General features: G+C 44.7%; 1 protein-coding gene across 2 annotated transcripts in view; it reads left to right on the top strand.

The window, feature by feature from the left end:
• The window catches only part of LOC138722727 (unconventional myosin-X-like), a 93,810-nt gene that overhangs the window by 17,716 nt on the left and 56,743 nt on the right, over nucleotides 1-19,351 (top strand). The window contains exons 3-11 of one of the 2 annotated variants that reach the window (XM_069861242.1): nucleotides 2,128-2,286; nucleotides 6,429-6,616; nucleotides 6,862-6,996; nucleotides 12,505-12,629; nucleotides 13,961-13,974; nucleotides 14,597-14,681; nucleotides 16,345-16,448; nucleotides 17,810-17,939; nucleotides 18,765-18,883. In XM_069861242.1, the coding sequence (XP_069717343.1) occupies nucleotides 2,128-2,286; nucleotides 6,429-6,616; nucleotides 6,862-6,996; nucleotides 12,505-12,629; nucleotides 13,961-13,974; nucleotides 14,597-14,681; nucleotides 16,345-16,448; nucleotides 17,810-17,939; nucleotides 18,765-18,883 (1,059 nt within the window). The remainder of the gene's footprint in view (nucleotides 1-2,127; nucleotides 2,287-6,428; nucleotides 6,617-6,861; nucleotides 6,997-12,504; nucleotides 12,630-13,960; nucleotides 13,975-14,596; nucleotides 14,682-16,344; nucleotides 16,449-17,809; nucleotides 17,940-18,764; nucleotides 18,884-19,351) is intronic. The other variant, XM_069861241.1, reaches the window with a different exon arrangement.

Genomic DNA, 19,351 nt, shown 5'->3' with positions numbered 1-19,351 from the left:
CCCCTGTATTTAGGGGTCTTGTTTTCCACTGTGTTGTCTGCAAGGGCAGGTAAAGCAGCTCTGCCCCATCCCACAGTTTTTTCATGCATAGCAGCCTCTTGGCACAGGTGCTGCCAGCTGCTTGGTATCTTTTGGAATGCTCGTCCATTCAGCTTTTTTCTCTAGGCATTTTCTTGGTGTTTCTTTTCTAGCCCAAATGGCCACAGGTGCTGACAATGCAGTGGTGAATGAGTAAGGAAAGATCATGTCATACTGTTTTGGACTTGTCCCCTTCCTAAATTTGTCCAAGTCAGCAGGGAAAAGAGAGGGTGGTTTGCTGCCTCATGGTTTGAAAGTGCTGTAGTGGCTTTGCTCCTGATAGAGCCTGGTTTATGCTGTGTGTTTGCAGCTTGTACTCTCACAGTTTTCCTGTTCTCCCTTCCTGCTCCTCAGATTTTCTTTTGGAAGTGTCTGAGGCCTCTGCTGTGATGAACACAAAGACTGATGTATTTTGGGGACCATGTTTGCGAAGTGGGAGTCTTGCTTCTGGCAGAGCCATGCCTCTCTGATACCCAGGTGCAGAAGCGGTGCAGAGAAGACCAGGGAGGCCTGGAGAAAGCTTGCATGTTAGAGCGGGCTTCATTCTGCTCTGTTCATGAACACTTATTTAGTATTTTTGAAGTCTTCCAGCTGCCAAGAAGATCAGGCTGTGGGGCAGTCTCCCAGTGGAAGAGACTAAGTTCTTATCCCATTACATATGACTGGGCAGACCTGGAGGGAACACATCTGGGGAAATGAGCTTGCTTCTCCTTCCAGGAACAGAGGTGTTGCTTCAGTTGTGCAGGCTTTTGCAGGCATCGTCGGGGTCTCATAAAGGGATGTTGTGCCAGATTATTCTTTTTCCATACTGGTGAGGGTGCATGCTCAGAACCGGGGAGGGCTCGCTGGGCACCTGCAACGTGCTGCAGCAGCGAGCTCCCTGCAAGGGACTGGCAAGGGTGCCTCACTGGAGGGGGCAGGGTGACCTCATTCTGTCTTCTGCCTGCAGCTGTGTGGCTGGCCTCTCCCTAGCAGTTGCAGCAGGCTGAGGACATCAAGGAAGGAGGCCGGAGAAACCAGTTAGATCGGTGCTATAGATAATGGTTTATCCATCGGTTTCTTGCTTGCACCTGAGAGGGCTGACAAGCAGGGATGGAAATGAGGTAGAGTCCAGAGCTGCAGAGGGGCAGGAAAAGCCCAGGTTTCTTTGGAAGGATTACTGTGGGCCAGTTTGCTTGTCCAGATTGCTTGTTTGATGTCTCCTGTGTATCTATGTTGGATCTTACCATTTAGCACAGCTTGGGATGCTGGATGGGGGATGGCAAATGGTTGAATCCAAGAGTGGGAAGCAACTGAAATAACTTTTGTGAAATGCCAGCATCGTGCTTGAGGAGGAGGAAAGAAGGGCTGGGATGTGGCTATGGTGGAGGGGGACAGTAACATAGTCTCGGATGTGTTGAAAGATGGTGAAGAAGATGACCCAATAGCTGAAGTATGGGTTATTGAGAAGGAGGAGGCAGTAGCAGGAATAAGGTTTCAGCAGTTGAGGCAAGAAGAGTGCAACTGCATTAGAGAGAGAAGAGAGGGCACTTCCCAGAGCAGTGATGGAAGTTAATAGCTGTCACTGTACAAAGACTTTGAAAGCTGCAGTACATACATTGACACACACAGAGGATGTCTCTACTTTACTTGATTTCTCATCTGCTTTGCCTTCTTGTGCCCTTGACAAGACAACCTTTCTCAGACATTCTCTGGCTGTGCCTATGAAGAATGCAGGGACAAGCCTGGAAATGAGAGTAAGCTTTGCCTCAACCTCCTCAAATACGTAGGAACAGGAACAGAGGAACAACTATAAAAATAGGGAGCAGATTTGTGCCTTATTCATTTCCTTTTCCAGTGCTGAATATAAAGCTGTGGAAAAGGGCACGTTTCTGGTAGGAAATCACAGAATCCCAGAATAATTTTGGTAGGAAGAGATTTTTCATATCTTGGATTCCAACTGTAAACCTAACACTGCCAAGTCCACCATGAAATCATGTCCCTAAGTGCCACACCAGACCATGTGCCCTAGTATCTTTCACTTATTTATTCTTCTTCCTATTCTTCCAGGTATACCAATACCCCAAGGCCTCACTTTCTAGAGAAAAGGTCTTGCCTATGCACCAGACCAGTGTTGATGGGGTAGAAGACATGTCCATGCTGGGAGATCTGCATGAAGCTGCCATCCTACTGAACCTGCACCAGCGCTACCGACAGGGTCACATCTACGTAAGTGCTCAAGCTGGGTTACATCCCTTTTGGCTAATGCCACTTTGTATGTGAAATACTGATTTTAGCATTATTTCCTGAGCATTGTCATGTGGATAGAAAGGGAGCATTTTTTCTGCCTTGCCAGCTCCATCAGCCCTGTGAGACTGTACTACCAGAGGAGCCTCTTTGCATATTTAAAGGAACTTCCAAAACATGAAAGTTCTATGCAGCTCTGTATCTTCCGTGACCATCTGTGTTTTGCCAGGTGGCATTCATGTTCCCAGATTCTCCATTATTGCTGTTCAGAGTCTTATATGGCAAAGCAGACTGGAAAGTGCAGTGTACACAAGTTGCTGTTGAGTATTCCTTCTAATCTGGACAGACAAAGCTACTGCTCGACAAAACTAGGAGAGGAAACCTGTTGCCTAATTCTGCTTCTACGTGCAGTTTTGCCCTTTTTGAGTTGTTCTACTTTCCTTGAGGAGATGAATACTCAAAGCGTCTCCTGATTTCCCTCTTGGGCTCTCGGGAAGGAGACAAGCATCAGAAAAGGGGCTTGTGAGGAAATGCACACCTGGGACAAAGCATCCCTGGAGTGCTGGGATGGCAGCGTGGTCTGCTAAGACATGAAGAGGACTAGGAGGATATATTACAAAGACTGTATTACCTTGCTTTACTCTTACCTTGCTCTTGCCATGCTATGTGTACCCAGAGTTTTTCAGATTATGACACGAAAAATGTAAATCTCTGTGTTTCATGGCAACTGTTACCAAGGCAACCAAACCATAGGTACCTGTATTCCAGGAAATGATTAATAAAGTGACCCCATTTCTGGACCATTCACTGTATCAGGATGCAGAGGAGACTGCGAATTATCTTTTTTTGTTGCTGTAGTCCCCGTTGCCTGTTGTCTGCCAACATAGTCTTGTGGCCCTCTAGCAGTACCCATGTGCACACACTCCTTTGATGGCCTTTGTCCTTGCTGGTCTTCCTGACCTGTATTTGATGCATGCTATTTGTTTGTGCAGCTCTTTGCCTATTTGGGTATATTCCTCCTGTTTCCTCGTACTCACACTTCAAAATATGAGGCAGATTCTCTCCCTTTTCAGTCTGTGCCTTGCACCAGAATTGCCAGACCACCAGCACCATGACAGTGTCACAGCAGCTGTATCTCTTAAAGCCTTTCCTCTAGCTCTGATCTGTCATTTATTCTCTTCTTCAGCATTAGCTCTTTGGCTTCTCTCCATCCGTATGTAAAGGTGTTAAAAGCTTAAATATGATGTCATTTTCTGTCTGTGTATAATGAATGAATGTCAACTGTGCACCTTAGATGTGATTTTTTTTTTTTGTTGCAATTTATGAAGGGACCTGACTTCTGTAACATGCTCAGCACTGGGAAAAAAAACCCCAGTGAAACAGTATAAGCCCCTTCTTGAGTGGAACTGTAATTGGGTATATGTTTGTGCAGTATCTGACCTGGAGGACACCAGACCATCCAAGTGCTGGTTTTTATTTCTGTAGGTCAGACTGCAGTCACTTTATCACTACCTATTAGTTTTTGCCATAGCCCAGCTGCATATAGTTTTCAGTTAAGCAGAAATTGAGAATATCAGCTGTAGTGCCACCTAATGACTTGTAGTGATTTGTGAGTGCTATGAATGTTACAGGGCTTCAGTTCATTTAGTAGTATCCTCAATGATCTCCACAGATAGCATATAGTAGGCTAAGTTTGCAGATGAAGCTGTACTCGGAGGAGTTATGCCTGTCAGTCAGGGCCAAAAATATGTGGAAGGAAACCAGAGAGATCAGAAACAGGTAAGAAATATCATTGTTTTCTGGAAAACAAGTTCACTTTAAGGAATGGGTAACCTAGAATACTGGTAACTAGTATTAAAAATCATAATAAATAAATAATTTAAAAAAATTGAGAGGATAGAAAACTGAGAATGTGAAGGGGACAACTTCTGTTGAAAAAAGGCAGTGCAGTTCTGAGCTGTATGCCTGGAGGCATCCTGCTTTGAGCTCCTAAAGGGAATCCTTTCTGGTCAGGGAACATAAGTAGCAGTATATCTAGGCTGGTGTCGTACCCATAATTAATGTGCTAAAGCAATACTGACAATCTCAATTTGTTTTCCAGATAAATGCTATTCAAGCTATACCAAATGTGCAAAGAAATTATGTGGGCACAGCAACAGCCTACACCTTTTATCAGTGCATCTTTCCCTTTTATTCCTGCAGCTCCTGTATATCTTAATAAAAGCAGACGAGCGATGTATAAATGACCCAGGGGCTGTACTGCCACATTTTGTGCTGTCCTAGCTTTGCCATGCCTAACCATCCAAGTAGTATATATTGTCTTGATAGGTAGACATGCCATGCTTAGCTTGTCCTGCTCTACAGAGTTCTCTGGGGACAATCAGCCCTTGCTCGTAGAGTATCTGATAGGTACATGGTTGATGCACAAATGCTACTGCTATTAAAAACTGTAGATAGAAATTGTTTGTAAAGGACTGCAGCTTGAGATGGGGAGATGGAAAAGTTTCTAGGAAATACCTTTGAAAGAGATGGCTGCAGTGGAAGAAGTTCTGGAAAAGACTGCAGTGGGAGCTCTGTTTCTGGGGAGAACTGAAACTAGAGTGGGAAATGCAAAATAAAACATCTGAGAGGAGAAATATGCTGTGAAGGTCTGGGAGAAGTGTTAGGATAGACATCTCTGTCACAGTCTCTGGGTAATGTCTGTTGCTTAACTGGTTGTTTTCTCTCTCAGTTTCTTCCCACCTGTCTTGCCAAAGATCATCTGCTTGCTTACTGCTTTTATCAGCAATGAATTATATTTCTGCCACAAAGGTCCGTGCCAGAGAGTCCTCAGGACTTGTTCCATGCTAGCCTGTTCATATTGATAATGCAATTAGGCCTAGGTGATGTTTTTTCCCCTGATGATCTGTGGGTGCTGTTATAATCAATAAGTCTTAAATATCTTGGTGACTACAGCATCTTAGTCTGGCTTTTGGCTTCAGAGCTTGGCACGCGGTATGGCCCCAGATCTCATTTGGCAGGGAGAAAGCATGCATCTTTCTTGTTCCCAAGCGCTCCATTTACAGCTTTTCCAATGAACGTATGCAAGTTCTGTATATGTATGTGGTGACTCATAATTAATGGTTTGGAAATAATAGTAGATGTTGTCCCTGGCCACAAAGCTTGGCACCTACTGCAAGATTGTTTCCTCTGTCACCCATGTGTAAAATGGGTATTCTTGGAGTAGGGCAGCCCAAGATGTCCCATTGAAGGAGGCTACTGCACTAGCAGCAAGATTTAAGCTGGGTGTTGACCATATTACAAAGCCATTCTTAGGAGAGAGGTAGCACCGTGTCTCTGAACTGCAGCTCTGAGAATAACTGGATTTGAGCTGGTTGGCTGAACTGAAAAAGTCATGCCCCAAAAAACAAAATTAATTTCCTTCTGACTTCACAAAAGAATACATTTAAAATTCAATATTAGGCTTTTGGTATTTTGTTTTAAATCTTACTAACTCTTTCCTTGAACTGTGAGATTTTAAAAATAAATATTTTCAAAATAAAATGTTTAGAAAATGTAGAAATGTTTTGACTTGGAATCCTGAGCTTCATCTTCAGCTGTCAATTTTGATTTGGCTTACCAAATGATTTAAGCTGCTCCAAATAGCATTTTTCAGCAGAAAAGAAATTATGTGCTTTACTGGCTCTTTACACATACACACGTGTGTGTGTGTCTGTGTGTCGCATTCTCTGCTCAGGAGGTGTTTGAACCCTGCCAAGCCCCTTCCACTCAAGACTGTGGATAGGGGCATTGAAGGTATCTCCTGACACTCCTTCAGTACTGGCTCTGCTTTTCAGCTTCAAGCACAGTGCAAGGTAGCTACATATGACAATGTCTCCTTGTTAATAAATTTTGTAAGCTTAATTTAGCACAGACAACAGACTAAGAACATTTTATTGTAAAGCAGTGAAATACAAACTGCCCCATCCATACCCTGTCATTCATCCCCTGCCCTGAGGAGCTCTCTGCTAAAGCACAACTTTCTTAATTAGGCTTCACTGTAAGTTATTTCAGGGTCTGGGTTTGTTGTGATTTTTTTTTTCAGGAGTTTTATTTCCTTGCTGTGTTTTCTTTTCTCCCCGTAGACAAACATTGGTTCCATCTTGGCGTCAGTAAATCCCTACAAACCCATCCCTGGTCTGTACAGTGTGGATGCCATAGACCTGTACAGGCAGCACCGCCTCGGTGAGCTGCCTCCCCATATCTTCGCCACTGCTAATGAGTGCTACTGCTGCTTGTGGAAGCGTCATGACAGCCAGTGTGTTCTGATAAGGTTAGAAATGGGAGATCCGGCTGCTCCCTGACTGCGTTACGTGCCTTGCTCCCGCTGCTCCATTTGCAATGACATCTGCCCAAATATCCACACCATCTTACCCTACCCTTTGCCTGACCCCTGCTTGCCACAGCAGAGATACCGCATGTTTATCCCTGCAGATTACTTGTCTCCTGTGGTAGGGATGATCATTAGCTTGGTCTGTCCTGGATTTGTGAATGGAACTTACATCTTTTCTTTAACAGTGGAGAAAGCGGAGCTGGAAAGACTGAGAGCACCAAGTTGCTGCTGAAATTTCTGTCAGCCATGAGCCAAACCTCCCTTGGGGCCCCTGCATCCGAGAAGAGCACTCACGTGGAAGAAGCCATCCTGGAAAGCAGGTATGGTCACCTCCACGCATGCTGTCCTGTCCCACAGAGGCCTGGCAGGCTCACGGGTGCTGGCGTGCTGGGTCCACCTGCCTTTGGCAGGACACTGCCTTCTGTGCGGTTTCTGCATTTGGACTACATGAGCTGGGCTATGGATGGAGCCGAACCTGGACAGTGAGGCTCATGCAGCTGAGTAGTGTCACGTCAGGGAAGCACGGAGGTTGCAGTCTTGCAGGGATGCCTCATGCCGTCTGCTCTCTCAGGTGCTGGTTATGAATTGGTCGTCTTTCCGACAGCAGTGGGGGGTGGATGTGGCAGCCAGAGAATTAACGCTCTAGCCAAGGTTGGGATTTCTCCTTCCTTCAGTAATTCATCCCCTGTGCCCACTCGGATGCACCCTTGAGCTCACCTGCACATCACTGTGCTGTCCTTTTCATCTCTACATCTCTTGTGGCAGCAGCTGGAGGGAATGTGGGTAATACCCCTCCCTGGCTGTCCCAGGTCATCCCTGTCTCCCACAGCTCTCGATTGTGGCTGTCCTTGCAATGAGTCTTCATCACATTCTGACTCTTGGTCTCATTCTTCAGACCCTATTCTCCCCTGGCCTGCATTTGTTTCAGGCTGCTGGTGTGTCTTGCCCTCAGAGGTCCTGTGGGCCTCTTTGTGGCTCTCTTGCTGTCCAGTCAGATGATTTCACAGAGAAGCATCCATGGGAGCTGTAAGGGTCATAAGTGAGGATGTTTACTGGAGGCTGCAGCAGTGCCCATGTGCAAGGAAGCCCCAGGCTGGTCAGAGCTGGTCTTAGCTGGAGCTGGTACTGGGAGATAACCACCACCCACCAAAACCTTTCCAAGGTGGCAGGCAGGCAGTACCTAGATCAAACATGTTTGGGAAAGAAAACAGCAGTCACAATAGAACAGAAAAGTGCTCTGGGGGAGAATCTTCATGTCTAAGGAGGTCCTGACACTCCTAAGGGACCATAACCCCTCCCAGGGCAGGGAAACTCCCAAGGGACCGTGGCGCATGGGGGAACTGCAGTGGACCAGGGAAACCCAGGAAAAAAGTGTTAGGAAAACCTGGAGAAGCAAGGTGCTGAGAAAAACCAGTAAGAGGGGAAAAAGCAGCAGAGAGAATGAAGAACCTGAGAGTAATGGAAACAAAACTTGCACCCTTAGTAAGTTTGCGGATGACACTAAGCTGGGTGGAAGTGTGGATCTGCTGGAGGGCAGGGAGGCTCTGCAAAGGGATCTGAACAGGCTGGACCGCTGGGCTGAGTCCAATGGCAGGAGGTTTAACAAGGCCAAATGCCGGGTCCTGCACTTGGGGCACAACAACCCTGTGCAGAGCTACAGACTAGGAGAAGTCTGTCTAGAAAGCTGCCTGGAGGAGAGGGACCTGGGGTTGACAGCGACTGAACATGAGCCAGCAGTGTGCCCAGATGGCCAAGAAGGCCAATGGCATCTTGGCTTGTATCAGAAACAGTGTGACCAGCAGGTCCAGGGAGGTTATTCTCCCTCTGTACTCGGCACTGGTGAGACCGCTCCTCGAATCCTGTGTTCAGTTCTGGGCCCCTCACCACAAGAAGGATGTTGAGGCTCTGGAGCGAGTCCAGAGAAGAGCAGCAAAGCTGGTGAAGGGGCTGGAGAACAGGCCTTATGAGGAATGGCTGAGGGAGCTGGGGTTGTTTAGCCTGGAGAAGAGGAGGCTGAGGGGAGACCTCATTGCTCTCTACAACTACCTGAAAGGAGGTTGTAGAGAGGAGGGAGCTGGCCTCTTCTTCCAAGTGACAGGGGGCAGGACAAGAGGGAATGGCCTCGAGCTCCACCAGGGGAGATTTAGGCTGGACATTAGGAAAAAATTTTTCATGGAAAGGGTCATTGGTCACTGGCAGAGGCTGCCCAGGGAGGTGGTTGAGTCACCTTCCCTGGAGGTGTTTAAGGCACGGGTGGACAAGGTGCTGAGGGGCATGGTTTAGTGTTTGATAGGAATGGTTGGACTCGATGATCTGGTGGGTCTCTTCCAACCTGGTTATTCTATGATTCTGTGATTCAAAAAGTTGTGTGTGTGGTCTCAGCCTCCTTTGCTGCCTTGTGGGGGTAGCTGTGAGGGACTATTTTAAATATCAGCTAAAAATGGAAGCTGAGGCTGAGAAAAGAAGGGCAATAGGTGTTTGACACCAGGTAAGCCTTGGGAAGAGGGAGGAAAGATGTTTACTTAAGTACCTATTTAACACCTGAATTCTATTTAATAAATTATATTACACAAAAATTTTCCATCACAAGACTGTCTTGCCTGTGATCGGAGGACCCTGCTGGGGGTCTTGCAGTTCAGTACTGTCAGGGGTGAGGATGCAGATTGATCCCAGTTTGAGCCTGTGATAGTTGCAGAAACCTAATTGGGTACCTGCAACAGGATCTAGCTGTGCAATAAGATGGAACCCTTTGAATTGTCTGTGTAGAAGTGACTTACATGCATGTGGCATATTTCAGGGACAAGAAAGTAGAGAGAAGAAATGTTTCCTGGAGGATGGTGACATAAAAAAAGCTTCTAGTAACTGTGGTGAAAATAGCCTGAGCAGACCTGGGGTGTCTAATGTGGCAGCTGCAAGAGCATTGTCATATTTAGGATCCTTGTGAGCAGAGCAGCATCGAGCAGACAGGTTGTTGCCTTTGAATCTGGTGCTCAAGAGATTACTGTTGGATGATTTATCCTTTGCAGGTGCGCAGATTTTACCAGGAACTTTTGCAAATTGCAAAAAGCTCTTAAGTGTGATTCAGTCATGACTCAAGATCTGAAAAATCTGCTTTAAGGCAAGCTTCTTAGAAGGATCAAGCCTGCTTAGCAGTTAGGTGGTAACGTGACTGATACAGAAAGCTTAGGATGGTAGTTAAATGATTCCTGAGGCTGGAAGATCCCGCAGCTGTGAGGAGTGGAGTAAGAGCTCCCAACCTGTTTTGTGTACGTCTCTAGGGCATATCTAGTGCATTGTAATACAACTGCAAGAGAATTTGATTTGTCGTGAGAATCTGAAGACCTGGCCCAGAGCCAGAAGCTGCTGCCACTCCTAACCAGTCTGCCTCCTGTGTTTGCAGTTTGGCTTCACTTACTCTGCCAGTGGCCCTCCTTGGATTAGTTTATGTCGGATTTTCATCCTTGCATCTCAGCACGTACCCAGGAACAATGCTGAATTCTTTCTCCATTTCAGACAGCATTATAAACAAAGGGATACCTCAGCTTCCAATCACTTGTTTGTGTGTTGTAACATTTATGCTTGGTGTATTTCTCAGAAATCAGGCTCTGAAAACTGCCATGGCACTGTTGGTTTAGTCTGTTTTCCTTCTTAAAAATATTCATCAGTCCATTAAAAATTCTTCTAACTCTCCTTTCAGCTTTTTTTCTTGCTCACGTGACTCTGGATCTTCTGTCTTCTCCATGTTGGGTTTCCTGTTGCTCATCCCTCTAGTCTTCAAATCTTCTTTTTTGTCTTCCATTATGTGTCTGAATCTTGGAGCTGCGTATATGCAATATTTCGAAACTCCAGGCTTCACTTTCTGCTGTCCTGCTGAAACTGGTTCCCATTGTTTTGAGTCCTGCAACACACCCTGCCCTCATCCAGCTGAGCGGCCATCATCATCTTCCTGATGTACCGCTCCACCTCACACAGTTCACTGCTGCATCAAATGCCACATTGTGATGTGCCTGCTAGCGTGGGCAGTTTGCTCAGCCCAGGCACCTGCCCTCACTCCTGGCTGTATCACTTCAACCAACCCTGTGCTTTGCAGCTGCCACCAACCTCAAACACCCACATGCCTGTTTCTTCCCCATCCCTGAAAGACTGCTGCACTCATGTGCGTGAGCCTGTTGCCAAACTGAACAGTAAAGATACTTCCTTGTGCTTTGTTTATCTAATTTAACATGATTTAGAGCCATAAAGGTTGGCTGGCTGGTTACTGCATGCTCACTGCAGCTGTGGTCGTCAAATAACGTAACACTGTCCTCTGTTTCTCTGGTTGTCCGCATTAATTTTTGTTGATTCGTGGTGTTTGTGCGCTCAGAGGGCTATTCCTGTGCAGTGTTCTGATTTACATACTTGTTTCAGAGGCATGGGTCTTGTAGTTTATATTCTCCAGGGCAAGGAACTTAGCTCCTGATGTGCACACACAGATTTCTGTGGCTGGGTTTTCTGAAATGGTAATGTATTATAGCAGAGCAATTTCATTTCTGTGCTTTTGTTTGTTCAAAGTGATATTGTCAAGAAATAAATTGGGAAAATGATGCCTGCAGTTTCCTGCATGTTGTTGGGCCTTTCCCACAACCGTAGCTCTCACTTAGCTTAATACCTGCAAGGCCTGAAGCTTTCAGCATTATAACATTGTCATGTTATAATATTTGGGAACAATCTTTTATCTGCCCCTCTCTCAAGTGGAATTGCACAGTAGATGGATGGAGATGTTTTAAAAAAACAGTATATCTCAGGGCAACAACTGCAATAACTTTTGTTAAAACCTAAGTGTATTTTAGAATTAAACATGACTGCATACAGGCTGTTCTTGTAGCATCCCTGTGACTCCTTGCTTTTCAGGACTCCAGAATATTTTAGAATTGGCTAAATTGCAAAAATGAATATTTTAATCCTGAATTCAGCATGTCAATTTGAATTGTTTAGGCTTTTCTCCTGTACTGTTCTGTGGAGCAAGAGCCAAGCTGCATTTTGACTCACTATTTTCCATGTTGCATGAACCTGCTGAAGACAGGAGGGTGACCAGAAAACAAAATTCTTCAATTCATCATCCATTTTTGGTGATAGATAATTTTTTTGGGGGGGTAACATCTTTTTCTTGATGTGGATGATGTCGCACTCTTAAAATGATGTTTTAAAATCTATAATGTATATATATTTCCTCTGGTTGGAAACCATGTGGTTTATATCAACCTAAGCTAGATTTAACTAACAACAAGGGTTTGTGTATTCTGGTATCAAATTTCAGTACCAAACAACTCTGTTTAGTACTATGTTTTTCTGATAGTTTGAAAATATTTACCTTCAATTTTAACAGACAGCTTATGCTATTTTCCCTTTCAAAGGCAGAAACAGAATCAAAGAAGTATATGGTTTAAAGCTACAGAGTGTTTGCCCTGTATGTCTGATGCTTCTGAAAATCCTGAAAACAATACAAACCCATTTCATGGTATGCTGCTATGTTAAGTACACAACCTGACTGTGTCTTTTCATTTTCTGAAGCCACATTGGTGGGGAATGCCCTCTACAGTGTGGACACCAGCTGCCCATACTGATGGGAGACTGATCTAATTAACTCCAGTCCCATAGGTTTAAAATTCATCTAGCAGTGTGTTAAATTACTCTTGCCATACTTTCTTGCCCTTGAGCTCTTCTTTCTTGTCCAGTCTGGTGCTGTAACAAATTGATCTCACATGGCAGTGCCCACTGTGCAGACAGCAAAAGCTTTGCTGTAATACTGTCTCATCACCACTCATATTTTCATCACCTTGTTTCCGCAGCCCTATTCTGGAGGCCTTTGGAAATGCCAAGACAGTTTATAACAACAATTCCAGCCGCTTTGGCAAGTTCATTCAGCTGCACTTTTCTCAACATGGACACATCCAGGGAGGACGAGTAACTGATTGTATCCTTTTCTTCAGTGGACCAGAAATGGATGGAGTGAATAAAGAAGGGGAGGAACTCAGTGGGTCAGGACATCCCTCATAATGGTTTCTCACAGGTAGTTCATAACTGTTGGCAAATTCACAAGTTACAGAGGGAAGAAGTGTTTGTTTGGTGGCTCCGCAGTACCTAACTCTGGAAACTTTTGCCTAGGTACTACATTAGGTAGGGACATAGTTTGACTCTTTGCTTTGGCAGTTGCAACAGCTTGATGCTTAAATCCCTAGAATTTGCTACCTAGGAAGATCCCTAATGTTAATTGCATCCTGTTTTTTCCCAGAAGATGGTTCCCTTATGTTAGCTCTGTCAAAGAATTAATTATTTAGAAAAGTGAGACCAAGCTAAGAATATATTCTGTACAGTATTTGGATGCAAGAACAGGAATTTAGAGGGCCAAGTATGACTCCCTGTTTTGGGCTGCCCATCTCCATCAGAACTTGGAACCCCAATCACAAAATCGGAATATCTCAAGTTGGAAGTGACCTGTAAGGATCATCAAGTCCAACTCCCTGCTCCTCTCAGGACTACCTAGAACTAAATTATATGACTAAAAGCATCATCCAGACGCTTCTTGAACTTTGATAGTATAGTGCTGTGACCACTTCCCTGAGGAGCCTGTTCCAGTGACTAGGACAGGGAAGACTGGATGTAGTCAACTTGTGTTGTGCCATAACCACTGTGTGCCCATGTACCTCTCTGCCAAAGGCTTTGTTTATCTTTTGTCTACATGAGGCAGCTAAATGTGTCCTGGCTACATTTCTTGATGTTCAAAGCTGCTGCTGACTGCAAACCACACTAATTTCCACTGGAGCAGCGGCCAGATGGATTTACTACTGTTGTAAATAACAGGCTTGGATTGTTTAGTCTCTGCTCTTTATGCTGTTCGTAGATTAAAGATAGCGGTGTCTTGCAGAAGCAATGATATCTGACGCAAGATTTGCTTTGTGCAATACAGACTTTGAGATTAGAGTGGCCTCTGTAATCTTTCTAGGTATCCCTAACGTGTCTCACCCTTTGTTAGGTTACCTGACCATTGTGCAGATCTTATGCTCTATCTGACATTGCCCTTTTAAATGTCTCTTTGGCACATAATGCCTCTGGGGATAAGGAGTGGAGGGGAGGATCAGGATGATGTTTGTGACTGCTGTTTGTCCACTTTCCCAAGCAGCAGTTATTTAATGATTTGTTGCTTGTTACAGGATTCATCCAAATGTGTTTATAAGATTCTTTGTCAGTCGTCAGGAGATCTGTGCATATGTCATTTGAATGTTTTCTCCTTAGCATACTGTTCAGATTTACTGGAGAAGGTATGTATCACCTCTACTGACTTGTGGGTGAGCCCTCTCCTCATAGTATGGTGAGGAAGTGCTATCTCTCCTTCTGGATGATGCTGCCTCCATCACAGCACATAGATGTTAGCTTCTGAGGTGTTACTACTGCCACTGTCCCAGCTGAGGAAGAGGATGATGGAAGAAAAATGTTTGTCCTTTATCTTTCAGAGCCTATACTTTTGTCTTTGGTAAATGCTGTGCAATACAGAGAAACTCTTAAAAAAGCTGTGGGAGAGAGAACAAATACCTGGAAACTCAGTTCTGTAGAGAGGAATATGGGGTACAACTCCAAATGCAGACATCCAGTGTAGTTTGCTTGGGACTGAGGAACGCGCTGAGGAGCAGGTTCAGAACTGATAAGGCTCAGTTTGTTCATGTATGCACTCTCTGAGTTCAGAGAAGCCTGTATGCACTTAGTTGCACAGCCACACATGACAAGATCTTGATGTAAAGCTTATTTAGACAACTCCATCACTAAATTGGAAGAAACTCTTATTGTGCCTTGACCTGGAGATTTACCTGTATCCTGGTCCTCTCTGCTTTTTCAAGCACTGGCATGATCTCTTTCTACTGGCGACTCCGTTATTCTTTGTTTCAGAACAGAGTGGTGCACCAGAACCCTGGAGAGAGGAATTACCACATCTTTTATGCTCTGCTAGCTGGTGTGAGTGGGGAGCAGAAAGGTAATTTCATTTTCTGGGAATATGGTTCTGTACTCTCTCCAGTCCAGCAGGTGTAAGTCAACTAGAGTATGGATATTTCAGGTACTTGATACATAATTCTTTCTTGAAGACCATGTGCTGATTTCATGGGAACAGAAAGGAAGGGTGAGAGAAGGAAGGGTGAGAGAAAGAGGCTGAGGATGACAGAAATGCAGTATGAGAAAAGATACTTCAGGCATTCTGAGCTGGAGGGAAAAGTCCATGCAATGTGAAGCAGAGGTGTAGAGAGATGAGGTAATTAAACTGGCTAGAGGCAAAGGGAGGGTAGGGAGTCTTGATTCAGATGCTGATGGGAGCTGTTCAAGGAGTTTCAAGGTAGGGCTAACAGAAGTACTTTTACAACAAGCCTTCAGTACAGGTAATAGGAGAGAGATGAATTATAAAGACCAGTAATGTAGTGGCAGAACTAAAGTCAAAACTATTTAGTATCTGAACAAAGGGCTTATACCTCTGTACATGGCAAAGTCAGAGGTGAGTCTGGAAGACTGCATGCAGAGGAAGTGGCAGCTTCAAGCTGTGGAGGAATCCTCTCTGTAGTGCAGCATCCTCTTAGCAACATCTGTGTGTACCTGGCCCAGGTGTTGCTAGGCACTGATGCTCTTGCTGGAGAGGTCATATAGGCAGTCAGGAACATGTTAAAGTTGCACTCTGGTTTTGAGAGGCTGGGGAATTTCTTTATGCCTTTGTTCTGTGTGTGCTAGAAAAAAATAAGATGGAAGAATTGGGCCTGACACGGAATGGAAGAAAATAGGGCTTCAGTTTAGGGAGTTCACGCAGGAATAGCCATGTGGGTCAGTTCAGAGATCAGTCAAAGCAAAGGGAAATAGTGGGAACCATGGTTATCAGCAAGTACTTGGGGAAAGCATGCAAGCCAGATTATTTTCTTCAGGAGATCTCCACTATTCTTCCGCATCTCCCTTTCCACACTGGTTGTCCTAGACTGCTTCATTTCTCCTGTCTATAGTATATTTCTGTCCCATGATCATCCTTCTCTCCTTTCTCCATAGATTTTTTTCCATTTCTCCTCTATCCTTTTCAGAGTGGGAGATCAAGCCTGCAGATAGTATTTAAGATGTGGTTGTGCTATGGATATGGACAGAGACTTAATGTTATGTTTAGTTCTGTGCTCCTTCTAAAACTGAAGGAACTGAATTGTATTCAGTTTTTGACTGCTACTCAGCACCAGGATGATGCCTTCAGAAATCTTACTGTGAATGTCTGAACTCTGTCTCAAGTGGTGATACCTAATTTAGAGGTCATTACTCTGTCTGTACAGTTAAGACTATGTTTCTATACACTTTGAGATTTAATTTCATCTTCTGTGTTTTGGGTTTTTTTTCTGAGTCAAATCAGTATTGAAATATTCCTCTGCAACTCTGCATCTTGGAATTTGTCTGCTCTTAATCATTCTGCATACCATCTGCAAGCTTGGTTACTGCACACCCTTCTCTTTCTCTTCCCCAGTGCATTCACTGTCTAGGCATGGCTTTTGAGAGGTATGGCATCTGTCCAGATGAACTCTCCCCATGGAGAGTTTGGGGGGACCAAGATTGTAGAATGAAAAGGGTGATTGCTAAATAAATTGTTGTCTTTCTTCTCCCTTCCTCTTTTTCCTCTGTTTCAGAGAGCCTCTCCCTTTCTGAGCCAGAGACTTATCGCTACTTAAACCAGTCTGGTTGTGTGACTGATGAGAACCTGAATGATGTAGAGATGTTCAGTAAGGTCATGGTGAGTCCTGTCCTAACTACTCCTGAACTTCTGGACACAATCCAATGGCTAAACATGCTGCCAGGTCTATATCTGACAGGCAGAATTTATTTCCCCTGAGCCAAGATTTGGTGTTCAATGAATCTGAAACTCAGCTCTAACTGTTTGTGGTAAAAACAAGACTCAAAGAGTGTTTTTAGTTTACAGAAATAGGGGAATTTGGGCAACAGTCAAGGATGAATATTAACTTAGAATGACGGAGACTTTGGAGAACATAAACCTCACCCCATAATGGTTCCTGGGAGTCCTCTAGATGGTGTGATGCAGGAAACTGCACATTGACCATCAGAAGGGGAACAGTCTGGTCTGAAGGTAGTGCTCTCAAAAAGTGTTCTGGTAAAGTTGTATCAACTGTGCAAATGGCATATTCTGAAATAACACACAGATGTCAATAGACATCTGTAACTTTACCAGAGGTTATGGGTTTAGCAAAATGAATATGCAGTTTGTGTTCTGTTCAGTAAGTGGCTGTTGGCCTGAGGGCTTTAATAATGTAGATAAAACCAGATAGGCAAGGTGAAACGAGTCAACTTAGGATTTCAATAGCTCCTGCTTAGTTGTAATTTAAGGGAAGTGTCTCCTGTACAGCAGAGGTTTCAATGCTGACATGGCATTTATACTTCAGCTGAGGAGAGGCCTGGAGGAAAGAAGGGAACTAGAACCCTGGCAGGGCAAATGGATGAAAACTAGATTCTATCTCTCAAAGTCCCAAGAACGTCCGAAGAACCCTGCCTCACATGCATGGACTAAGACAGAGGGAATCTGCCATTCTTCCTCATTATCTGGTAACCTGTTTCTAACCTTCTAGCAGTTAATACTGGAAGTCTGGTTTTGAATCTTGCTGCACAGATCTACTATTCTAAACTAGAATAAATTAAGGGGGTTACAGGGATCAGAGTGAATTAGGTATTTTATGTGGATCTATCCTTCAGGGAAGGCAATAAGGCAGAATGTAGAAGCAATCCAGTGACAGCTGTAACCTGTGCTGCCAGTGTTCAGGGAAGGATTTCCTCACGCAGACACAAACATACATGTTCTTCCTTTAACAGACAGGCAACATCAGGCGCAAAGTCTAACTGTGGATAGGGCAAATGTCCACCTGCCTCAGATGGCGATAGGGTAACTGAAGGAGAGAATGGGAGACAGTGAAGATCATTGACAGATGTATAGCTGAGAGAGGTGCTGTGCCATCCTATTTCGATTTGATTCATGATGACTGTAATTCTAAGTTTTACATCTTGCACAGCCTGGGCATGAGTGTGGGGGTTGCACTGTACTGTGGCTGCAGGTACAGCCAACATTAGCTTTCTGGTTTTGCACAGACTGCCATGAAGGTGGTAGACTTCAGCACTGAAGAAATCAGAGACATCTTCAAACTTCTTTCTGGCACACTTCATCTGGGAAATATTGAATTCATGACCGCTGGCGGAGCCCAGATTACCACGAAAGCAGGTGAGTGGGACCTTAGCAACTCGGCATGCCATGCAAAGCCCCATAAGGCCCCAGTAAAGCTCACTCCATCATCCTTTCTCCCTGTGCTATGCTGGTCTGCAGTGCCTTTGCCAGCAGATTCCCGGCAGTTTACCCTGCAAAAGCATTGCCACAGTCTGCATGGCTTCAGAGCACCAGTATGATTTGGCTGGGCTTTGGCCCTCTGGTCTATTTGTTCTCCTGGATAATCTCAGACTGAGTCCACAGCCTCATGGTTTCTCTTTTACATTGAAAGATCGGGAAAAAATAGGAACGGGGGGAGTTTGAGATAAAAGTAGTCTGTTACAGACTCTCTGACATCTTTCTTTGAAGCATCTGGTCGTGTGTGCTCTGTTACAGTTTTCCAGTCTGAGCTGGTCTGGTATAAGGTGAATCTCTAAACAGACAGAAAGGATAAACATGTAGTACTAGTGCTTCAAGACTTAAGTTAATTGCCTCTTTTCTTGACATCAAAGTTTAGCATCCCATGCTCAGAATGCACTATTGTGCCTTCAGGAGAATATATCTTCTCCTTCAATAAATATCTTGCTGGTGCTGAGCTTTGTACAGTGCTTCCTTTTGTCAGCAGAAAGGCTGATTTGTATGAGTTTGTGACCATGGCCCCTAACTGGTGCTGTTGGATATGCCAAAGACAATTAAGTAAAAGGGAGTGTGTTTTGTGCTGAGGCTTAGTCACTTGCCTTGCTAGGAGTCCTGGGATTTCCTCACTAAGCTGCAGAATATGGATCCTCATGAGCAATGGGGGTCCATGCAGGAGAAAAAAAGTGTGTCCTCCTCTGTTATTAGTGCTGAACATCGCCAGTGACCTCCTGGGCCTAGATGCCTTCCAGCTTTCTGAAGTACTGACACAGAGGTCCATGATTTTGCGTGGGGAAGAGATCAGCTCCCCTCTCACTGTGGAACAGGTAAGTGTCCTAGTGTATGCTGCTACTACTACTGCATTTCCTGGCCCTCTGTCTCCCTCATGTATCATCCATTCAGATTTAGTTTCTGTTGTGCCCTGTAGGTGCTCAGCTGTGTCCTCAAGTGTTTTGCCCTTATTGGTAGTTCAGGTCCCAATGCTGACTTCACTTTTTAGGCTTTACAGTGGAGTTCACTTGCAAATGGCAGTGCACATGACTGGTTTTAAGTCACCTTTCCTCACCAGGAATTGGTCATGCTCATGTCATGTAGAAGGTACATGAGATCCTTAGTGGCAATTGCATGTGTGCATGCTTTTGCCTTGCAGAACTCCCTGGTTACACTGCATTTACTGGAAGAGAAAAACTTGCACGTAGTTACCACAATATATCTGGCAGATAGTAGGTTGTTACCCCACAGTAGCATCTTTGTGTGTCCATACAGCAGCAAGGGAGGACCAAATGAACTGATAC

Source organism: Phaenicophaeus curvirostris, chromosome 7 (assembly GCF_032191515.1).
Source record: "Phaenicophaeus curvirostris isolate KB17595 chromosome 7, BPBGC_Pcur_1.0, whole genome shotgun sequence".
Classification (NCBI taxonomy): domain Eukaryota; kingdom Metazoa; phylum Chordata; class Aves; order Cuculiformes; family Cuculidae; genus Phaenicophaeus; species Phaenicophaeus curvirostris.
The sequence above is the reverse complement of the archived record's forward strand: the minus strand, read 5'-3'. Positions and strand labels throughout refer to the sequence as shown.